Source organism: Styela clava, chromosome 6 (assembly GCF_964204865.1).
Source record: "Styela clava chromosome 6, kaStyClav1.hap1.2, whole genome shotgun sequence".
In the NCBI taxonomy this organism is placed as follows: domain Eukaryota; kingdom Metazoa; phylum Chordata; class Ascidiacea; order Stolidobranchia; family Styelidae; genus Styela; species Styela clava.
In genome coordinates this window covers 10,571,286-10,593,207 of record NC_135255.1, presented here as the reverse complement: position 1 = coordinate 10,593,207, position 21,922 = coordinate 10,571,286, and the positions used below count along the sequence as shown (strand labels likewise).

Genomic DNA, 21,922 nt, shown 5'->3' with positions numbered 1-21,922 from the left:
ACTTTTGACGACTTGATGTCAAGTTTCTCTTAACTGTATCTTTTTTACAAATTTTTATTTGTGTTTTCCACCTTTCTAAGTTTGAAAACTTTTTGGACATGATTCAAAAACTTTGCCTTCCTTTGCATTATAATATATGCTCGTATGCACACCGAGTTCGTAAAAAGGCAATGCCTTTCGACATATCACAATCACAATGCCCCATTGTTTTACGGGATCAAATATGGACATGTAAAATAAAAATTCACTTACAAACGGAGTTTTCGGTTTGAATGAAACGTCTTAGATTGCAATGACGAATACAAAACAACGTTTCCGATAAGTCTTTTTTGATTCACTAAATTCTGTGCACAAGTTTATAAAATTCTATGACTCATGATTTCCGTTGATTGAACATCGTGACATACTTGAAGTGATCAGCAAGTGGATGGTCGACGATATTAGATGTTTTTCGAAGGAATATTAACAAGAACTACCTATATTATCTACTCGGTTGTTCCTTCATTCATTCAATCCAGAAAGTTCAGTCATTTTGTAGAGCTACAAGCGAAGAGTTTAGTCATTTTACGTGGCTTCAAGATTCTATATTTTATAATTATGTCTTATGTGGTTCAAGAATCTTAAACTAAATTTTAGGCTGTTTTGCATAGTCACTATCTAAAAATTCAAGTCGAGAATTAAGGGTTTATAAAAATAAATCGTTGAATATGTTGATGCAAAATGCAATACTTACGAAGTATTTGTTCTAGAAAGTTATTTTATAAATTAATTTGAAATTTCGAAGAAACAGTCGGGAGTATTACACTATTTTTAACCATTTGTTTTGATACTGTTTCCGACCAACATACCAAGCCTATGACGCCCGGACGTAAGTAGATCGCACAAGGAGTACACCGTAAAAAAATGGGTATTTAGGTATTTCCATGTAATTGAGATACGGTGTCGCTCATGCGTGTATTTCAGATGTTTTCAATGCAACCACGCTTGATCGCATTGTCATATATATACGGACTTAGTTTTAACGTTTAATACTCTGAAATGCAAGTAAATATAACTGAAATAATAGTACCACATGTATATTTGTTTGTAGTTTAGGTAACCTGAAATCAAGGCTGCATATACGTAGACTAAAATTCACTGAAACCTGAAACCGTACACCCGCTCGATGCGTCATTCAAAAAATTACGTCACCGCTATCGACACCTGCTTTCGTATATCAGCCTTTTAGATGAAAAATTTATATCTAATTCAAACAAATTAACAGCAATTACATCATCGGTAAATAAGGGTCAATGCCCCATTTGACCCATTTTTATCATCGAGGTATTAGTGTGAGGTTACTCGATGAGAGTATGGTTTATGAAATTTTAGATACTTTTAAAAATTCAGAAATAGGTGGGTGGCACACGATTTGCTCATGAAAACTTAAGACTGAAGTGCGCTTCAGCCGATTAATTTTGGAGGCTTCTACATCAATACATGTTTTGAATCATGTGATCACCCACGCTACAACGGTACTACGAAAATTTAATGACTAGCGTCGGATACATAACTGGCGTATCGCTACGGAAAACCTTTCAATTCACCGCCAGCATTATAGCATTTAATGAAAAACGGTTTGATTCTGCGGTTGTCTAACATGTGATGACGTAAAAAGGCTCGTGAAAGTGTAGGAGTTTAATGTTTTGCACGATGTTATCACAGCGGCTCTGGTATTGAAACCACGGATGTACACAATGTTCAGATTTTATTTCTGTATTTTCGCTTTACATTGTACCTCTGTCCCCATCAATAAAGTTATATACGATTTGAGCTTGAGGAACTTGCTTGAGTGAGTGCAAAAGTGGATAAAATAATGAATGCGAACTTTGAGCGCCATTTTTGATAAAGGGTATTGAATAGTGTACACACGTTTCATAGAATGGACAATGCACGAGAAGTCATTGTTGATGGTGACATACAACGTACTGACATCAAATATCGTAAACGGAAGAAGATGAAATTTGAATTGGTTATGATGCCAGAATAGTTGACATAGAATTTGCATTGGCTTGTGACACTGTCAAATATTACTCAGGAATAAAGCAACTCATCCAAAATTTTTCGTGTTCAGAATGACGGTGCATCAGGTTGTAAGGTCAGATAGGCACCAGTTTCCCGTTCTATAGTTTACTGGTGACAGAGAATTAGTTCACGCTAAAGTTTTTATACACTAACGTGTTGAATTTTGATAGAACAATAATTGCAGGGATCTTATTCGACATTGAAATTAGATTAATTGTGTTAATTTATTCTCTGATACTGAATTCGGTAATGACCATAAAAACATATTAAAGCAAAGATGGTATGAAGCGTTTATATAGAACACTACGTATTTGTGGATAACTCTAGTTTAGCGTTTAACTTGTATATTGGGGTTACATGCAATAAAATTGCAGATACTAATGTCTTATTAATGGGATAAAACTTCATAAAAAATTGTTAGTTTATATATGAAATATATCGGATATCTGTACAATTTCTAGGCTAGAGTAGAATGAAGTGTTTTGTCATCAGTTTGAATTTCTCTGGAATATGCTTCATGTCTATTTGTGATGAAAAATTCGTTAAATCCGTTCGTTTTTTTTTACTGTAATCGTGTCTTTGTGACAAAACTGGCAGTAAAATGAAATATAATTTTATTCGACTTTATCAATCACAGTATTCAGTACAAATACAGTAAGCCCCTAACAATCATGTTTTTATTCTTTTATAAATATATATATATTCATATTCTTGGGAAGTGACAAGTGAACTCCCGTGGGTCATATAGAATAACCTGCAGGTCGTTCAAAAGGTGATCGATCACGCCAAGATCTCACACAAAAGTGACGTGAGCAATGAAATATGCATCGGTATATAATTGCCTTGAAAGAGTTTATTCGCTAATGTCTTCATGGTGGTGATAAGTCGCACGAAACTTGAAAGATAAATACAATATGATGCACATCGAGGGCCATTTTTGTGATGCAGAACGATAGATGAGATATTTATCATACACAAACCTTTTTGCATAAAAAGAACAGTTGAAAAGTGGGATTTTACCATGTCTCTCTGTGCAGAGTAACTATTCACTCATTAACACATGTACCATAGGCATAGCGTAGCCCGGGATTCCAAAATGTGATTGTGATAATAAAAGATTTCCGTATTTGACTTCAAGTCAGAGTCGCACGATCGTTTATGTGAACACTTGCGTGGGGGCTTATCCATGACCCAGGAATTTTGTGTTCAGGTAAATCCAGATAAATTTACCATGGTCAAAAAAGCGCGAGTTATCCGTTTTAATATATTTTCCGACACTTGCTCGTTTTTTTAATAGAATAGGAGATATTGATAGTACAAAAATTTAATTCGTGGTTTTTATTTTGGATCAAAATTAATTGGGATATTTCACTCCGTTTTTTTTTAAATAATTAAACCCAGTAGTTCATTTAAAAAGCAAACAATTTTTCTTAAACAATTCTGTATTTTCTTTTCTAGTCACAGTAAATTGTACACGATTTAAAAAAAATCGTTATTAAATATCTTTAAAATAAACTCGAACCCATTTACCTACAACTCAATAATTCAGCATGTTGGCTGCAAATCGAAATGGAAAAATATTTAGTCTACGACAGGTGACGTACCCATTTTTCTTAATTAAGAAAAATGTCGTAGATCTGAATTCCAACCGAGTAGCAAGATGTCAAACTCGTCACTTTTATATTTATGATAAACTTTTACAAAATGCGGGAAACGCATATTACCTTAGTCTCAATTTGTAACTTTATCTTTTACCCAATCTTCATATTTGGTAGCCAATGACCGAAAACACAACACCTTGATATTTCATTTTCCTATCTTGCTCTAAATATGTTGGTTGCCCCAAAAACATAAATAGGTCGATATCTATGTATTTTTGTACGGGTTATCGGAGCTATATTCTATACTTGGGCAGACATGTATTTAACTTCTAGGCTTTAACATGCCTTGATGATTATTTACAGTGACTTGTCTAAGGCATTTTCCTAGTTACAGTCCAATGCAAGTCATTTTGCCGTTTTTGTCAACAACGGCTTCAAAAAATTACATAAGCGAACTTACATTATTCTCCAAGGGTTTTAACTTGTCACTTTCGCATCAATACACACAGAGCGAGATATTTTAACTTGAAATATCACATACGGAAGTAGACAAGATATCAGCCACATTTGGGCAGCACATAATATCCACATTGGGACCATTTTAAAACCGTTGTGCTTCGCAAAAAGTTGTAATAAGGTAATTGGACTGAAATCAATTATTTATGCAAGAAACGGAGCAAAAAAATCAATCTTCTCCCGTCGGTATCTTTTTTTCGGCTGTTGAGTTCTATATGGCTTACCGCTTTTCGCCCCGATGGGCCTTCAAAGTGTTCAGCAACCATCGAAATTCTTAGAGAAATTAGGATATTGAAACAACGGATAAGAGCATTTGACATAAATCGATATGAAAGAGAGAATAGTATCTTGAGATTGAAAAAAATTAGTTTACGGAATCGGTATATATTGAAGAAAGCAGAACCGGTGTATATTTCATGAATTTTATTGGTATATTTTGTGAGACGTTCTCACACATTCGCTCTAAAAAAGGCTAGGCACAAGCATCCAATGACGACGTAACGAATGGATGTTTGGTTAACTATTAAAATAATTATTTCACAGTTATACTACGAGAGAGAGAATTTTTTTTTTTTTCGAAAACACATAACATATATATGATAGCAAAATGAGAAATTTGAGTTTTCGGTAGATGACTACTGGGTGGTAACGACACGACCATTCACAGTCATCTGCGTCAGTTACCACCCAAAACAAGCACACTGTATTTCGAATGATACCGTCAATATGACTTTTTAGAGTAAATTGTGTTAGTGGCTTCATCTTATAGTAACGTATTTTGGTTTCTTTTGCGCAAAGAAAATTGTGTGATGACAATTAAATCGGCATGGTTGATTTCGATTGCAATTAGTGGTAGATAAATTGATTGAATGGATGACAATGTTGATGATTGTGTAATTAATTATGTTGTGCCGGCAAACGTTTTTCAGCTTAGAAACGAGATTTAGTTTGGGCTGTTTTCGAACAAAGGTTTGTCTTGTAATTTTACTACCTAGGAATAGAAGAAATTAAAAGTGTGGTTTTTGTATTTGGCAGATGCTAATATCTCTTTTGGTACTTGTGTTCGTCAATATTTTTATCTCGCAGGCAGAAAATTGATTTCGTACATTCAGAAGTTTTCAGCATCGTGGTACATCGGGTATATTACATAGGTTTTTCGTTGGAGAATGGCATTCATTGTATGCTATATGCAAATATATATATAACATTTGAACCCATTTTGACAACGATGGGATAGATTATAACTTATAAGTGAAAGGAAAAATGGGTCACATGATAAGCATATTCAGTCGGAAAAGTGCGAAATACTTAATATGCGGTGTTTTACTTTGTTGCGCTTAGTCAGACTTTATATAAGCATATAAGCACACGTTTTATCATCTAGATATTTGTACTCATCGCCCATTCAATGAGTACAATTTTAATGTATCTAGTGGGTTTCTATTAGGACTGCACCTTCAAAGAACATTGGATATTATTAGATCTATTCGGAAAATAACTAACGTGTATTTATTCATTTAGTTATATTATCAAAGAACATGTCTTATTTACGAATGAAATTATTTATTATCTGTTTATTTACTTTTCAACTTTTGCATTTATCTACATCATCTCCTCCAGGTATGAACCTTTATAACTTAAAAATCTTGCATGAAATAGATAGTTTACATAAAAACTAATGTTTCCACTCCAGCACACAGATACATATGTATAGTAAAGTTATTATCATCATGATAGTTGAAGATTTTATTTTTAATAGCTGCCTTATTGGCAATTTTATTTAATATAATAAACTCAATATTTTTAACTTGTTATTCCTGAATTGGTTCGCTGCTTATAATTTATTCATTGACTTTTATAGTCGCATTTCAAATAATGTCCACTGGGAATTTGTTGCAATCGCTGTGTGTTAATTGTCTATTGACATGATACTAATCGAAAATATCAATCACAAATTAGATTTAAAATATTTCTTGTCACACAACCTTCAACCTGTATATAAATATGTTTAGTTTTTATCTTACGCTTAAGAGCATGAAGAGTTTATTTTTCAAAAATATATTTTTCTTTTTATAACAAATACAATTGAATTTTTCTAGTAGAAAATAACCAGAAGTGGAGTGAGTCTCTTCCGGATACGGATGAAGGAAGCGCAGAAAATCCGGATTCGGAATCTCCTACAGATGACGAAGATGGATTTTATTCAGAAGGAAATGAAGATCTGAGTTATGTCTACGATGATTATGAAGGTAACATTTCAAGTTATATACTCTAATTTTGGAATAGAGGAAGAGAATAGAAAATAGAATAAAGGATCAAAAGTCTAATATGTTTAAACAATGTTTGTAACTGCCATCACATCATAAATCAAATTTTAACATTCATAGATGCAGAGCCCAAACAACAAGACAAAGGTGGTGATTATGGAGAATACTACGATTCTACAAAGTTAGATGGCAAAGAGTGGGAAGGATTCGATGGATTTATTTGTGGAGATGGGACAAGATTGTCAAACAATAAAGTCTGCAATGGACTGCGAGATTGCTTCGATTGTTCAGACGAAGAAAATTGTACAAATGTGAGGGAAAACATCTTCTACTGTTACGATAAAGGTAAGCGGTGACTAATTGATTATTAACTTAAAATCACAACGATTTGAAGTACCGGTAATAAGTAACAGATACTTGTACGTTACGATTAATCGTGATTAATAATGAATCATTGCATATGGCAATCCTTCAGAGTTTTTAACGGCGTTTCGTATAACGTATTTCTAGATTCCTATTCTCTGTATAATACAAGGCAAACTGCATCTCCTAGCATTTTTGGTAGCTACCTAGTATGCGCTTCGTCGTTTATAAGTGAGGGCTTGCAACATTACTTCGAACAACCCGCGTAATAAAGTCATATGAATGAAATTATTTAAATATTTAATATATAAAGAAACTCCCTATTTTAGTATACTGATAATTCGAATGTACTATGTCAATAATCAATATATGCCGAACTATTTTGATCAAATTAACAACTAAAAGCACTCAAAACAAAAAACATTCTTTGATAAGTCGTATTTGTTTCAATAATTATACATTTCAGTTTTTCGCTAACAAATCTTATTATTTTTGTAATTGAATTTTCTTAGCGTAAAATAAGAACTAAAAATATAACACGTGGTCACGGGGGACACATAAATCAAACTTGAAGCACTTTGCCAAGATTTGACAAAATATCCCAACGGACGAACAACCAGTTCTGTTCGAAATGCCGGGACTGAATTATTTATGTCTTGAAACTGAAAAATACAAGAACTATGCTGCAACGTTTTTGCAATTAGGTGTATATGCAAACGTACGGGAATGTATTCATTCAAAAATTTTTCTATTCTATTCAAAGCGCGTTTCAGCATTTTGGCAAATGGCGCGTGAACCGCCAATACCTTTTGTCATAGCCTGAGTTCCAAGTGTCGAAAAATGAAAATAAAGTAATTTATGACAAAGCTTGCATTAAAATTTTATTAAGTTTATGAAGCTGTTGAACTGTGGTGATATCTTCCAGTACAAAATAGAAGTGACGTAACAGAAAAGAAGAATAGGCAATTTGGGATGACGATATATTGCGAATAATTGCCGTTTGATACGCTTCTTTTAGGTTTATTAGGTTGGAATAGTGCGCGTCTTATCGAAACATATCGGAATAAGAAGTATAGGGTGACCTGAAAAAAACAGAACCCAAGCCATTTGGAACGTATTGTTTGGGTTCCGTTTATTTGGTCAACCGTATTACCTAATATGACGCGTCAAATTAAAGTTATAACGTTTTGTTTTACATATATATATATAGGCTGTATCGCGTCGTTATATGATTTATTGCATTAAATTGACAATAGCCTGGGTAACTAAGTCACATCTAGACGCGTTTTGTCATTTGTCAGTAGGCATTCAGAGGCACTAAGAGATGACGTTATATTGTTCTCCGCGAGTATTGGTCGTACTTGAAACATACGTATCTTTTAAAACAACGTAAAACCACAGATAACTCTTAAAGTAATTGAAAGGACAAATTTGACTGGTGTTGAATTACTCGTTAACGTTTAGGAAATCAGTGACGTCGTCAAATCAAGCTCTAGAACCAACGGAAAATTCATTGAGCGTGTAATGAGTCACTTTAACTTTCTACACCCTTTTAATATGGGCCATAGAAAAACACACTGCTTTTGTGCTTGATCTAATATAACTCATCGTCGTTAAAAATTGCCGAGAAATGTTTATTTTACCATAAATGGTGAAAATAATTTAACAGTCCCATCGACAGTAATTTATCTATTTCAGTCAGTAATGAACTCTTCTAATATTGTCATCGTCTATTATTAGGGAACGTCACTGAGAACATACTCATACTTGGACTCATCTAAATGGGAAAAAATAGGTCTAAAATTAACCCAGTTATGGTTGAGATAATAGGAATCGTTGAAATGAGCTAACGTTTTGTGGAAGAAGATCCACGTTACGGTGACGTTATTTCATATATATATATATGTGTGTTTTTACCATCGACAAATTTGTGGCGATTTAATTTGATTTGTAAATATCAAGTTCGCTATGAAATTCGCTGTGATGAAAATTCAGGAATTATAGGACTCACGATACCACAGTAATGAGTCTAATGACACATTCATTATCTCGTTTAAAAAAAAGTATTTTTAAACCTCAAATTGCGAGGAACGTGAAATACAACCTAACTCTTGTCTATTATACAGGCAATACTAATTATTCAAATGAATACTAAGATTATTGCACGAGTATTGCATTCTGTAGATGACAAAATATATATAATCTTTAAATTATATGTGAAATATTTTTCAGAAGAAAGTTCAAGGCAGTTCACTGATGATGATCCGAAGTGCATCGACATGAAATACTTTTGTGACGGGTCATCGGATTGTCTATCCGGAGTCGACGAGTTGCAATCCGGATCCGGATTCAAATGTATGGTCAAGAATCGATTTAGAACTTGCGTTCTTCCACAAAATTATGTTTGTGATGAGGTTGCACACTGTGAAGATCGATCTGATCTTTGTAAAAATGTGGCAACCCCGACAATGAAAAGTAAATTTCCAATGCCGGGTAATATCAATTCAACTGACAATACAACTACAACCATAGCGAGGTAGATATTCTGATTTAAATCATTCTCAATACTTATTTCAATGTTGTTTATGAAATGTACCATGTCGGGTACTCCAGAAGTATGCGTACCAAGATGGCGGACACCGGAACGTAGTATGTGTACCAGGTTAGGGTTAGGCCATTATTTTAGGTACAAATACTACGGGAGACACTTGGCTAGTCCCCGAACTCATAATAAAACTAAAATATAGAAAATTGAAATAAAATTATGGCCTAACCCTAACCTGGTACACATACTACGTTCCGGTGTCCGCTATATTGGTGCGCATACTTCAGGAGCACCCCATGTCGTGGACTCAACCTTTTGACTCAAAACAGACGGCGACTCAACTTTACTGGTGACTCGAATTTTAAAATTTGGCGCGATACCCCTGTGATTCTTGATTTCAGCTCAGTCATAGATTTTAGTCTTCAAGCTTTTAGCTTTTCGCTTGCTTAACGTTTTATATTCCATCTCTCATTCAACACAAACATTGATGTCCCAATGGGGTACAGTCAGCATTGGCACGACAAATCGAATGAGCTTGTTTATGGCGGTAACTTCGAAATAAATTTTAATCACAACGTTTATTTTTTATTAAGATTTTCTGGCATTTCGCGTGGACTATTTCTATGTTTGAACAGCAAATTGATGATATCTCAGAAACAGGTAAATATTTTTAAGTAGCCTTCCGTATATCTAAAGTTATAATACTAATATTTGCTTGAATCGTATGCAGGCTGAATCAGTCTATTTATATGTGTTAGAACGTAATCTATTTGGCAGTATGCATCTTAATTATCAAAAGATTGTACTTGTATGTTCCCATGTGGTTACAGATTTATTATACACAGATGCTCCAACGCCTGACAGGAGGCGATACACGATAACAACCGCATGCAAATAAATCCTTGTGGGAATTGAACTTTTGGGCTTATCAGGAATGCAATGCAAACAAATAAAAAAGTTGCAAAGTGATAAATATGTGTATTTTGCTTGCTTTTCGGTGTATGTCCTCTTTTTCCTACCCATGTATGTTCTTATTTATCCCTACCTTCCTCAATGGTTCAAGATTGTTCAACAATTTTTGATATCTCTGTGGTGTTTTAGCTCCCCTTTTGAGTATTTTTTTGCTATGCATCAACTGCTGCTGATAAAAATTGAAGTGCATACAGTCAACTGATTCTTTTTGTACATACTACCCATTTTCTGCAGTATATTTTTGAGATCCCCTCTCACATGGCGATCGATATTATATGCAAACACGTCATGGTATTTTAGAAGATTTGGACAAGGGTTACATTTAATTCGTTTGTTGTATGAAAATTCATATATATATATATATGTACATACTCGAAAATAATCTTTCCGATTGCAGTTTTTGCAAAAAACATTTGCGGTCGAGATATTTTGATGAAAAACGTTTGATGATTTTAATGGTCAATAACACAAACATCAAGTGGTCTGCATTTACACATATATAATATAGATAAAAGTTTTAGCGATACCATTGACTTTAGTGACATGTACATAATTTCATGGAATAATATATTTAAACAAATGCAATCATGCATAAAATCATATTCTTCGCTATGATTCCAACGACAGAAAAGCTAAATTATTCTGGCCGGATGGACTTATATCTCATGTCTGAATACCCTGTTTTGGATTAGCTGGACATAGAACAACAACAAAAAACTTGGTAACTTTGACCATCAACTTTGAGTATTGTTATCATTACAATTCATTGTTGTTGTTAAGTAGGATTGTGCAAGATGCTTGTCTCATTTGTGCAGGTCATATTTGAATTTTTGTTGACATTTTTCGAATAAATATTCGATATCATGTAGGTTTGCGACGGTGTACTCGATTGCCCAGATTTATCAGATGAATGTCTGTGTGAAATACAAAAGTCCGAAAGCGTTAGAAAAATATGTGGAGGAATGTGTACAAAACAAATATGGATGGATCAACTGATCAACGAAAATTGCAAGTTTTGCGCCGAAGGAGACATATATTATGAAGGATATTTACCGGAAGTAAGTACGGAAGTAAGTAACCAGTGACCACGACTGGTAGTAACCCCAAGGGAAATGTGTTTCACGATAAGCTGCAATAATAGACCTGTTTATTGTTTTCCTCCTGATCATTTTTTAAACGCACATCAAATATACCTAATATATTAATATAACATCAAATATATATAATAGCCGTACATACAACAATAAGTTATTTTGCGAGCAATATTTGAAGCAAATGTGGGATTAAAATAAATATTCGGATTTGAATATAAATTTAGACTTGTGTCCAAATCTTGTTGTTTAGGATATTTATTTTTCAATAAGTCGTCCTAAATATGAACAAAAGTCGGTTGCGTATCCACCCAGCTTAAATAAACATTCTGAAAATAGATCTCAAAATATTACTTAGTGTACTTAGTTCAAGGCATTATTTTCTCCTCGGCGCAAAGCCATATTTTCTTTTAGCATTGATGGGATGTAGTATATATAAATTATTATAATATCGTATTACAGGATCTGAATAGACCAGATAAAAACCAAAATAGAATTATATTGTAATTTATGTGCTGATGGAATATAAAAGTATTCAGAATGTGAAAAAAAAAATTCGGAAGATAAATGTAAATTATCCTAATATTTTATATAAATACATTGGCAAATGGCTTACGGATGAAAAAAATACAATTTAAAATGGAATATAACGTACAGTACATTTAATATTTCAATGAATATCTTTGTCAGATTATAGCTACGGGTAGCTTGACTTATATAATTAGTACATTATCAATATAATAATAAGTTCTTGGCATCTTTGATGGCGACGAGAGTATCGATCTGTTCTGTATTTGGCAAATGCCAAGCCATGCATATAATGGGAAACTGTCCTTCGTGACAGAAATAAATGAGTATTGGGTATTTGGAATGACTATTCTGCGTACTGTAGTTCCTTTTTTACTTCTTTTCCCAATTAACAGGACTAATGAATAGTTAGAAAGTTCTTTTATCAAAGTTTCGCCTAATTTTTTAGAAATCTTGTTTCTCTCCTGTTGAAATGATTGAAATCACGAAGAACAAATCGAGCGACGTGGGTTCTCTGATCTCTCCAGTCAAGGTATACGAACAGCAACCTCATATTGCTTTGAATAGAGCCTTTCTATTGAGCGCCTTTGTGTTTTTTTACCAAAACTTCTACTGGATTCTGAACTTTTTTTTTATCACAATCTCCTTGATCACATTAATTTGTATTACACAATATTGCTATCAGAATTGAAACTCTTATTCATCCTCATATCATCCGAGGTATTAACTACGCCCCACCTCCTAAAAATACGTAGCATTATGTCACACCACTGTCCTTAATTCTGCTATTTCAGGCACAAGGATCTTCTGATATTATCGAATGTTTCGACCAATCTCTCACGGGAATGGTGAGGGCAAGGAAATGCGATGGCCGCCCAGAATGTTTATTCGGGGAAGATGAATGCGGAATAGATTGTGGAGGCGAGGGTAATAAAGAATGGTCAATTGGATCAGGCGATATGAACAATGATTCTTCTGATCCTGAATTTTGTCGTCTACTATCCACTGATGTTACGGGATTTGCTTGCTTATCATTTTTAAACCCGGATCGTACAAGGAAGGGAAATGAAAGCCAGATAGATGCGGTAAGAATAATATATTTTTGTGTATATTGTATATAGTGATATTACGTTTTCATAATATTTGACATATTTATACTACAACTATGCTACAAATTGCGCAAAATGGCAATGGCAGAAATTCCAGGTCAGAGATATCAAAATGAAACTATGGCCCCCATTTAAATGAGCCTTTGGGTATTGAAAATAATATTTTTTGGGTATTATATTAGTTTTTCAAGTCTTGTCGTGGTTTTAAAAGTAGCGCAGTAATACGTCGGTGATTTGGAATCGTTAGTAAGAGTGAGTAAAATCTTTTTCTCGAGGGAATTTATATATGGAGCAGTTTGACTGGCTGTCGCGCAGAACCGAAAATTTATAATATATATCTAGTTTATTGATTACCTGCATCACCGATTTGGTTCTGGCTGATGAAGTTGTTATGTATTTTATATTTCAGATGTTCGATGAGCGTAGAATCTCAATTTGCAACGGTGTGGTGGAATGCGCTGATGGTTCTGACGAAGCATTCTGTCCCAAAAGATTTAAATGCCAAGTTGGTAAGAATCATTCACAAATTTAATGGAACCATCGTGAATATATGAGTTGCAGTTGGCATATTCACGTAATTATCAGTAGGGTTAAATAAACGAAGTTTTGCGTATGGGAATATCCGGTATTTCCGAATATTTGTGGTATTTTCAAAAAATTGTGCTTCAGAATGATTGATTGTCTCCAACAATAAGTCAGGGTGAACACCATATAAAACCGCATGGGCATCAATAGCCGACAATAGTATGAGGTCTCCAACCATATCTTTGCAGCCTCATTTCCAACGCAGATCAATGACATACATGTGATTCTCTTGTGCAGAAAAATGAAATTGAAACATAGGAAGAAATTCGAGTCTGTGCTTAGATTAAGAATTGAAAAATGCAGCGGTAGACCTCGCTCTCGTGGTAGATTCACTCACGCTAAAGGGTGGTAGATCACGCGCTATAGTAACACCGTGTATTGTATATTTGCAGATTTGAACGAAACTGACGCCAAAACGGATACGTTTGATGAATCTCAAACATGTGACGGCTTTTCACATTGCTTTAACGGAGCTGATGAGGATCCGACAAAATGTTATAAATCCGGGAGCTCTAATGAAAACCCAATGTTATCCTGCGGGATGAGCGAAAATCGAGAAGTTAAATATGTTCATAAAAATTATCTTTTGGATGGGAAACTGAATTGTCCCAATGCTGCAGACGAATGCCCTCCATTTTTAAGTAGAATACCCGACATGATAAATGAGTTTTATGAAGGAATTGATGAGGATTCGAGAGAATATCAACATGGAATTTCAAGTCACGATAGAGCGATTGACAACTTGCCATTACAGGTTGGTTACTTGTGACTAACGACACTCAACTATTTTAACTATTAACTATTTATTGCGCGTAAAATGGTTGTATTTATTTCACAAAACCCATCCAGTATTTATCAGTTAAGTTTATTTACTAATAATATCATTGCGTTTTCCAGGTATTTCTGATCGCTGCAGCTTTCATAGGCGTCAGTGCCCTCGCTGTTTCCTTTGTGTTGGCGTTTTATAATCTGACTGTGGCGTGGATGCGATTCAGCGACTCTGGCGTCAAAGATCGAGGCATCTGGACATACAATTCCATGATATGTTTAAGAGAAGTCGTCGTAAACTTGAATATGACAATTGCCAAAGGTCTGATATGTGGATACTTCGCTTATATCAAAATTACCCGAGCTGAGGATGCAAATTACAGCACTGTGGATCTTAAATGGCGTTCCAGTACTTCTTGCAGCGTCGCAGGCGCAATTGTTCTGATTGGAACCCAAATTCCGATTTTGACTTTGGCTTTCTTCGGATCAGCTTATCTTCTATTTTATGCTTGCAATTTCAAAACAGGACGAAGAAAAGGGTCGAGTCGTGTGGAAAATGGACACTCGAATGGCGTCAATGATATCGCGTTTAGTCGAGGAAGTGATCTTACTACTAGTGGTCGCATTTGTGTAAAACTCATAACTGCTTTGAGTTGCATTGTACTTGTAGTTTTAATATGGCTTCCGACACTTGTCCTCGCCGGACTTTTAACATTCCCTTCAGCGTTGAATGCGCGGACCCGGACCTACGCTTGGGTGCGAGCAGACGCAGCACCGTCCCTTTTCCGAGCAAACCTGTTAGGACGCGAAGAAGCCGAAAAATTCGCCAGTTTTGTTGTCACCATAAGAAACCGAAGCACACAAGATCTTCAACTGTCATCCCACTTTACATTTTCTGAATTTGCACATATCGTAGATGCTTCTGCCCCTTCGCTCAGCATACACAGTCGAGGTTCTTACGGATTTTTCGGACAAAGTGGTGCCTGTTTGCCAAGTTTTTTAGTACATGTAAATGGTGGAGACGCACCCTTTGACATGGCTGTTTCTAACTCTTGGTCGTGGGGTATATCACTGGCTATTGTTGTTATCGATTTGATACTAATTCTCGCCACGACAGCAATGACCACAAGATACGGCAAGGCCTCGTGTAAGTTTTCCTGTCTTTCTAAACACAGACACGTCGATAAGAAGCCATCTAGAATACTAAATGACACGTTCTCTACATTTGTCGTGATTGAAGTTTTAACCTGGCTTTTTATCGTGTCTTTGTTTTTCCTAAAAGCTGTCGTTCCAAACAGCTTCTCCGATTACACATATGCAATATGTTGCCTCGTTGCACTAGGACTAAACTGTGGACTGATATCCCCATTTGTACTGCTTCGACGGAAATTCCGACTAAAGACAAATTTGAACTTCACCAACAGCAGCAAAGTTCAATCACGGCCTGATTCAGATAGAATCATCGAAGTAAAACACGATAATATCGACCATTTTGAGCAAGAGCCATTGACCAATGGAAAAGTGGAATTACCGGACGAATCAAAAAAAGAGGAGTGCGAAAACCTTGTCAAGGAAAATGGAGAAGAGGCCAAATCGGTACTAGAGTGAACAAGCGTGATAAGTGGATCCCAGCAACAATTACAAAAATTGTAAGAGCAGAATGTCCAGAAAAACGAGAAGGCGTTACAGCGCGACTATGGCTAGTACTTCATAGGATATCTTACAAATATAAATAACACTGTATTGTCTCGAATGGATGCTTTTTGTTCAGCTTTGTATGTATACATATATGTACGCTATATGCTTTTAGAGTTACACCTCTAGTGGAAAGTTGATATAAAGTGAGAATTGCTTTGTCACAACTATTTTCTATATATATATATATCACTTATGAGTTTACTTTAGAACAGGGGTCGGGAACCCATGGCTCGCGAGCCATATATGGCTCTTTTGGTGACGGCATATGGCACCCAGAAAAATATAATATTCTAAGACTAAGCTTACTATTGTTACGAGATCCCAAACTCTTTTATAGCCGAATTTGGCAGGAAATTCTCAATACGTTTCAGAACACGCGCCCAGCACATGTCTATGTTATGTAAGATATTTACTAGACAGGCATTGTGATAAACAAGGGGATTCTGGAACATATATTGTGACATCACAAAGCGATATAGTTTTAAAAACACTACGGATATGCCTAAACGAAAAAGGCTGATGAGTATCGTAGATTTCAACTTGGGCTGCATGTGAGCAACCGTTCAAGGCACGCAGCGACTACATGCAGCATCAGAAATCACATTAAATGTATATTGACATTATATGTGTTGACTTTTGAGTAAACATTTCAGGCCTGATTAAGTGAAGAAATGGTATATGGCTCGCACGGAAATGCAATTGAAAATATGTATATTTTAGGGCTCTCTTGACCAAAAAGGTTCCCGACCCCTGCTTTAGAAGAAAGAAGATATATATGTTTATATTATATGTGTTATCGCATCACATGTTGTCAAATGAATCGGTCCCAAAATTAAGCTTCTGACACATGTAAAAAAGCCATAAAGGACAAGCGACTGCTATGATTATAAACCCTCCAAATGACGACTTTTGCAGCTTGATATAATGTTGCAAGTTTTTTTTTTTCACTTTTGCACTATATTCAATAAACATAAAATCACGGAAAAGTTTTTCATTCGTTCATTCATTTAGCCAGTAGCATATCAACGAAATGTTGGCCTATGCTATATAATAGCAGGTTGCTCTTATTTTCTACAGGTAGTATGCTTTGGGTTCTTAACCTTCCTACTGGTGTGCAACAGTACAAGAAAACATGGTGACTATCAAGCCAGTAAGCATCATCGTTGCTTGAGCATTCCGTGCGCATATGTGTCGTACCAACAGATTTTTGCTAGTCGACTTGTTCAGAATCACTCACTGCCTTGTTTCAGAATAGCAAAGCACTGGTCCTTACTGTTCTCAGTAGTACCTGTGCCGACAGATTTTCGAATTCGAGCCCAGCCTATCCTGGCGGTTTTTAATATCTAAATTAAAATCCATCCAAACCTGCTAAATTAAAATATATAACTATGATCGACTCAATTGTCATCGGAATAGACAAGCCTCAAATACAAACAAACGCCAAATGACTCACGTTACGACAGTATCCTGTGAAATCTCCACCGAAACTTTGCAGAAAAGATGCCAGCCTAGCATGACGGAGCGCCACGTGGTGGCAACATACGCAAAATTAGGGAAGTCTTGAGGTGTCATAATGAGCCCCATATAGTGCGCAAAAAAGAGAATTTCAGAAAAATAACTGGCGCCCTCTGACTACTTATTTTATCCAAGTACTAAAAATTGGAAATCGATGGGTCAATTATTTGCGAAGAAAATCGTTTTTTTTTGTAAAACAAAAACCCCGATCCCTTGGCAAAGCGATTTTCTACAACAATCTTCACCAAAGCTGTAAACACTAAAAATCGTTTTGTTTTTTTCGCAACGATCACTTCGAGCACTTGCAGAGCGATTTTTCACAACAGCCTCCACAAAGCTGCATACACTATAAATCGATTTTTCGCAACAATAACTCAGAGCCCTTGCGAAGCGATTTTTCACAATAACCTCCACAAAGCTACACCCAGAATCCGTCTCCAACATACTTGGGGAAACATCTATTACAACCAAACTGTGGGTAAGGCAACATGCAGACCTAGAAGCAGCGGTTCAGCCGTTATGGAGTTATAAAACTTGATAGATTCAGAAACATAGTTAACACATCACCTAATATAATTTAAACCCAACCTATCTGCTGTATTTGTAATTCGAAGACGTTTTTGCAACCGTTGTATATTTTGTCATCGTCTTACCAAGAGGACATCATGATAACTAATAAATGTATGGAAAACAAAAAAATAACAAAAATCAACAAGAAAAACAATAATAATGACGAACAAAACCAAAATAAAAAAGAGTCGGCCAGTACGAGTAAAAATATTTCAGAATTATCCCGAGATATGGGGATGAATTCGAAACAACTTTACCGTAGTTTTTGACCCTGGCTAGAGAGAGCAATAGAAAGAAGCAAATTATAATATAAAAGCATAAAGCCCTTCCTTCGTCAAATCATTGCGAATAACCGATCAAAAGGGCTTCTGACCATGCTTATAGTACGATGCAACATTGATGAAACTTAAGCGAGTGCCCAACGGTCATAAGTTGTGTGAAAAACACAAAAGTAGTGGAAATACTAAAAAGTAGTGGATTCTCTTTTTTAATGAGTAAAAACGGACGGATGGCGTAATACTGATTGTCGGGGAAGTTCCATCCAAATGAAAACACGTCATAAATGTACACGCAAATAAACCGAAACTTAACGTGAATTCGATAGTTAGTTGTAATTACGGACAACACTAGTTTCTGTGATTTGATTAAACACAAAAGTAGTCTAATAAAATACATGGGAGTATTTTCACAATGACAAAATAATGAATTCATTTTAAGGATGTAATTTTGTTATATATTTCTCCATAAACTTAAGAAGGATGATAGTCAACCAAGCCAACGAACGTTAAAAAAAAATTTAAAAAAAAAGGAAAAATAGTAAGAAGTGAACACAGTCGACTGAAGAATAATCAATCGTGTACCGGAGTTGGTGTGTACTTGGTAATAAACAAAAAGAAGCAAAATCTCGTGGCGTTTCTTTGTTACATGTTAGCGTGATTAACAAAACACAAGCAGCATTTGTGTGTAATATTTAAAATGCGATGAGAAAACAAATACGAAATCAAATATCGGGAATCGTTTTAACTCGCCATTTTTAGGTGATATATCTCCGTATTTTCACTATGGCAGACACTTGGAATACTTTGCTAAAAATTTCATAATACAAGTTGTGGCGATTTGTAGGACAAATATATTCAAATTTAAAGAAAAAAACAAAAAAAACTCACAATTCTTAATCTGTTTTCGTTTTTTTCGAACAATACACCCACTTATGAAAAAAAAGGGCTTGGAATTTTTTTACTAAAAATTTATAATACGAGTCGTGGCGATGTGTAGGACAAATATACTGCGTACGATTTTAAACGTAGAAAATTTCTCAAGAAAAAAAACATATATATGTATATACACGCAAAAAGGAACATTTTATGGTAACCCAAATCGTCAATAATTCGGCAAAAGATTCAAAATAAGACGAAACGAACAAAAAAAAAATTCGTTTTTTCATAACGCGTTGAATAGGGCAGATGCGCATCAAAACGAATTTATTTAATGAAAAGAAAAAAGCAAAAGTCGAGTACGTATTTTCTTATTAAATCTAGACAAATTAACGTAACGAAATATTGAAAATAAATAAAAAAAACTTTGTACTATTGAATATAAAACAACTGTACTAGTTCAAACTGTTATTTACTGTGTATAGGGCTCCAAAATATACCGAAAACTTCTAAGTGTTTACCTTGAATCTGAAAAGACTTTGAAACAAAATTAAACCGCAAATATAAATTAATAGTCAATGCTAAACTAAGTTCTGAGTCAACTATGTTGTAGAAGGCGAGCATTTATGATATTGGCACTTAATATTCTGAAAATATCAATCGAAATATACAATTTCAGCACAGTCAGATTTCTTTACTTAACTGGTTAACTTCTTGATAGATCGATCAATAGTAAGTCTGTGACCGAAAGGTTTGACTCCAAGTTCAATGAGTTCGTCTTTACCTAAGTCAGGTAAATGTTCGCCCGCTATTTCGTTTTCTTCGAAAGATGAAATGTACATTTGAAGGCCGAGGTCTTTCAACCAATCTGAAACATCCGTCACTGTCCATTGAACCAACGGCTTCTGTGCGCTAGCAGGCGCTGTTGGCTTCTTTTCTGGACTTTCGTTGTTGTTCACACTTTTGGCAGGGTTGATCGTGGTTTTGGTGGCAGCTCCTGGACCCACAATTGGCGTTGTTTTGATAGGCGTGGCCTTTTCTGGAGCCTTGGCTGCGGGCGACATAAAATTCACCTTTTGCGTTTGAACTGCCGGTGCCTTGCCAAATAACGGCTTCGTTTCGTTTGTGGTATACTCTTTAGGAGCTGGCGGGAAGACATTACTTGATTTTGACGCCTCTTTCGACTTCTCCGCTGGGGGCGGTAGCACGGTTACAGGCGCAAATGTCATTTTCGTTACCGTGATTCCAGGACGCAAATTATTTTTCTTGGCCTCATTCTGTGATTTTACGCTCTCTTCTTGTGTCGTCTGCTTAGATTTGGCTTTCTTTAATACGTCAAGGTACATATTTCCAGCTGGAGCAGCGGGCGATGAGCTTCTTTCTTCGTTTGAAACGTTTCGAACTTCTCTCAATGGCCATGCACGTTCTGACGAATAGTCTGAATTTGTGTCTTCCGATGACATGGTAGAAGTCGTAGAAACGCTGGAAACTGTTGAATGGTTATCGCCACTAACATGATCTGTGAATAGGGAAGATTTATATTAAATATACGCACTGGATTAGATGACAAAAACCGGTTATATGACGTTTTGATAATTGTTTAAACGAAAAAACTATTCTGAAAAGATGAGGTACTGGAATACAGTTGTTTTAACTGAGTAGCGATTGCGCTCTGGGAAATAGATATTCTACAATATAGTTATAGGGAGAGTACTACAGACCATATATATATATACATGGAGTCGCAAAGAATGTTTTTCCAAGAACTTTGCAGAATTGAATGTTCCATAGATGTTGTGTCAATCGGGGATTACTACAGCCTAATCCATTGCTATAAATCATGATGGTAGATTTTGGCACTCATTGGTCGACAGTAACTCCATTCAAGAATTAAATTCTGACTGGGTGCTTATGACATTCCTTTGAGCAAACTTTTTTTTAAATTCAGGTGCTAGTTATATAGCACCATCATTTTAGTTGCTTGTATTAGCCTTGAATGACAATCGTAACTTTGACTTAAGAAATTAGTCGCAGCTGCAATGTCCTACCAGTACAGCGCTTGTTAGCACAGCTATGATCAGATAACGTACTTCTGTGATGGTGACTTAAGTTGAGTCCATCTCCCGCTACATCGGCAACTCCAGAGTCTGCGTTGCTCAAGTTATCTGCTCCATTAGGCGAAGTGCAACCGTCGTCATCTTCGTGGGGTGGTGGGATTGGAGGCGGAGGCAAAAATCCGAGAGAATTCGGTTTCGTTTTTTGTTCTAGAAAACAAATGAGAGAATTATCTCAACGGCACGACAGAGTAATACTTAAGATTTTAGACACGAAGATATACCGGTAACGTTTATATCAGCCGCTGATCATTATATCTCACAGAAAATGATTGTCGGAATCCACACAAAGACTTATTTCCTTTAATTAGGATGAAATGTGGTACAAGGACAGAAATCCTCCCCAAAAAATTGAAAAAATATAAAAGCAATCGCTGTCCAGGAGATACTTTAACCTCTACAAATAAAAAAAAATAGGAATATAAAAAAATGAACCAAAAGTGAACGTAAGGGGTCACCCTG

General features: G+C 35.5%; 2 protein-coding genes across 5 annotated transcripts in view; one reads left to right on the top strand and one right to left on the bottom strand.

Annotated features, from left to right (window-relative positions):
* The first annotated feature begins 5,322 nt into the window (after positions 1-5,322).
* Positions 5,323-17,090, top strand: LOC120331461 (uncharacterized). 3 transcript variants are annotated; one of them, XM_039398547.2, is made up of 11 exons: positions 5,323-5,801; positions 6,281-6,430; positions 6,569-6,793; positions 9,047-9,347; positions 9,950-10,016; positions 11,198-11,386; positions 12,396-12,479; positions 12,742-13,032; positions 13,466-13,565; positions 14,034-14,395; positions 14,539-17,090. In XM_039398547.2, the coding sequence occupies exons 1-11, from the start codon at positions 5,720-5,722 to the stop codon at positions 16,015-16,017; spliced, it is 3,330 nt and encodes a 1,109-aa protein (XP_039254481.2). In that variant the 5' UTR covers positions 5,323-5,719; the 3' UTR covers positions 16,018-17,090. The 3 variants fall into 3 exon arrangements, with proteins under 3 accessions (XP_039254481.2, XP_039254480.2, XP_039254479.2); XM_039398546.2 differs by having other exon boundaries at positions 5,327-5,801; positions 6,284-6,430; positions 9,044-9,347; XM_039398545.2 differs by having other exon boundaries at positions 5,328-5,801; positions 9,044-9,347.
* Positions 17,091-18,239: 1,149 nt separating this feature from the next.
* Positions 18,240-21,922, bottom strand: part of LOC120331532 (uncharacterized) — a 77,007-nt gene continuing 73,324 nt past the window's right edge. For both annotated transcript variants that reach the window (XM_039398618.2, XM_039398619.2), the window contains 2 exons: positions 21,437-21,610; positions 18,240-20,865 (listed from right to left, as the gene is read on the bottom strand). In XM_039398618.2, the coding sequence (XP_039254552.2) occupies positions 20,045-20,865; positions 21,437-21,610 (995 nt within the window). In that variant the 3' untranslated portion in view covers positions 18,240-20,044. The remainder of the gene's footprint in view (positions 20,866-21,436; positions 21,611-21,922) is intronic.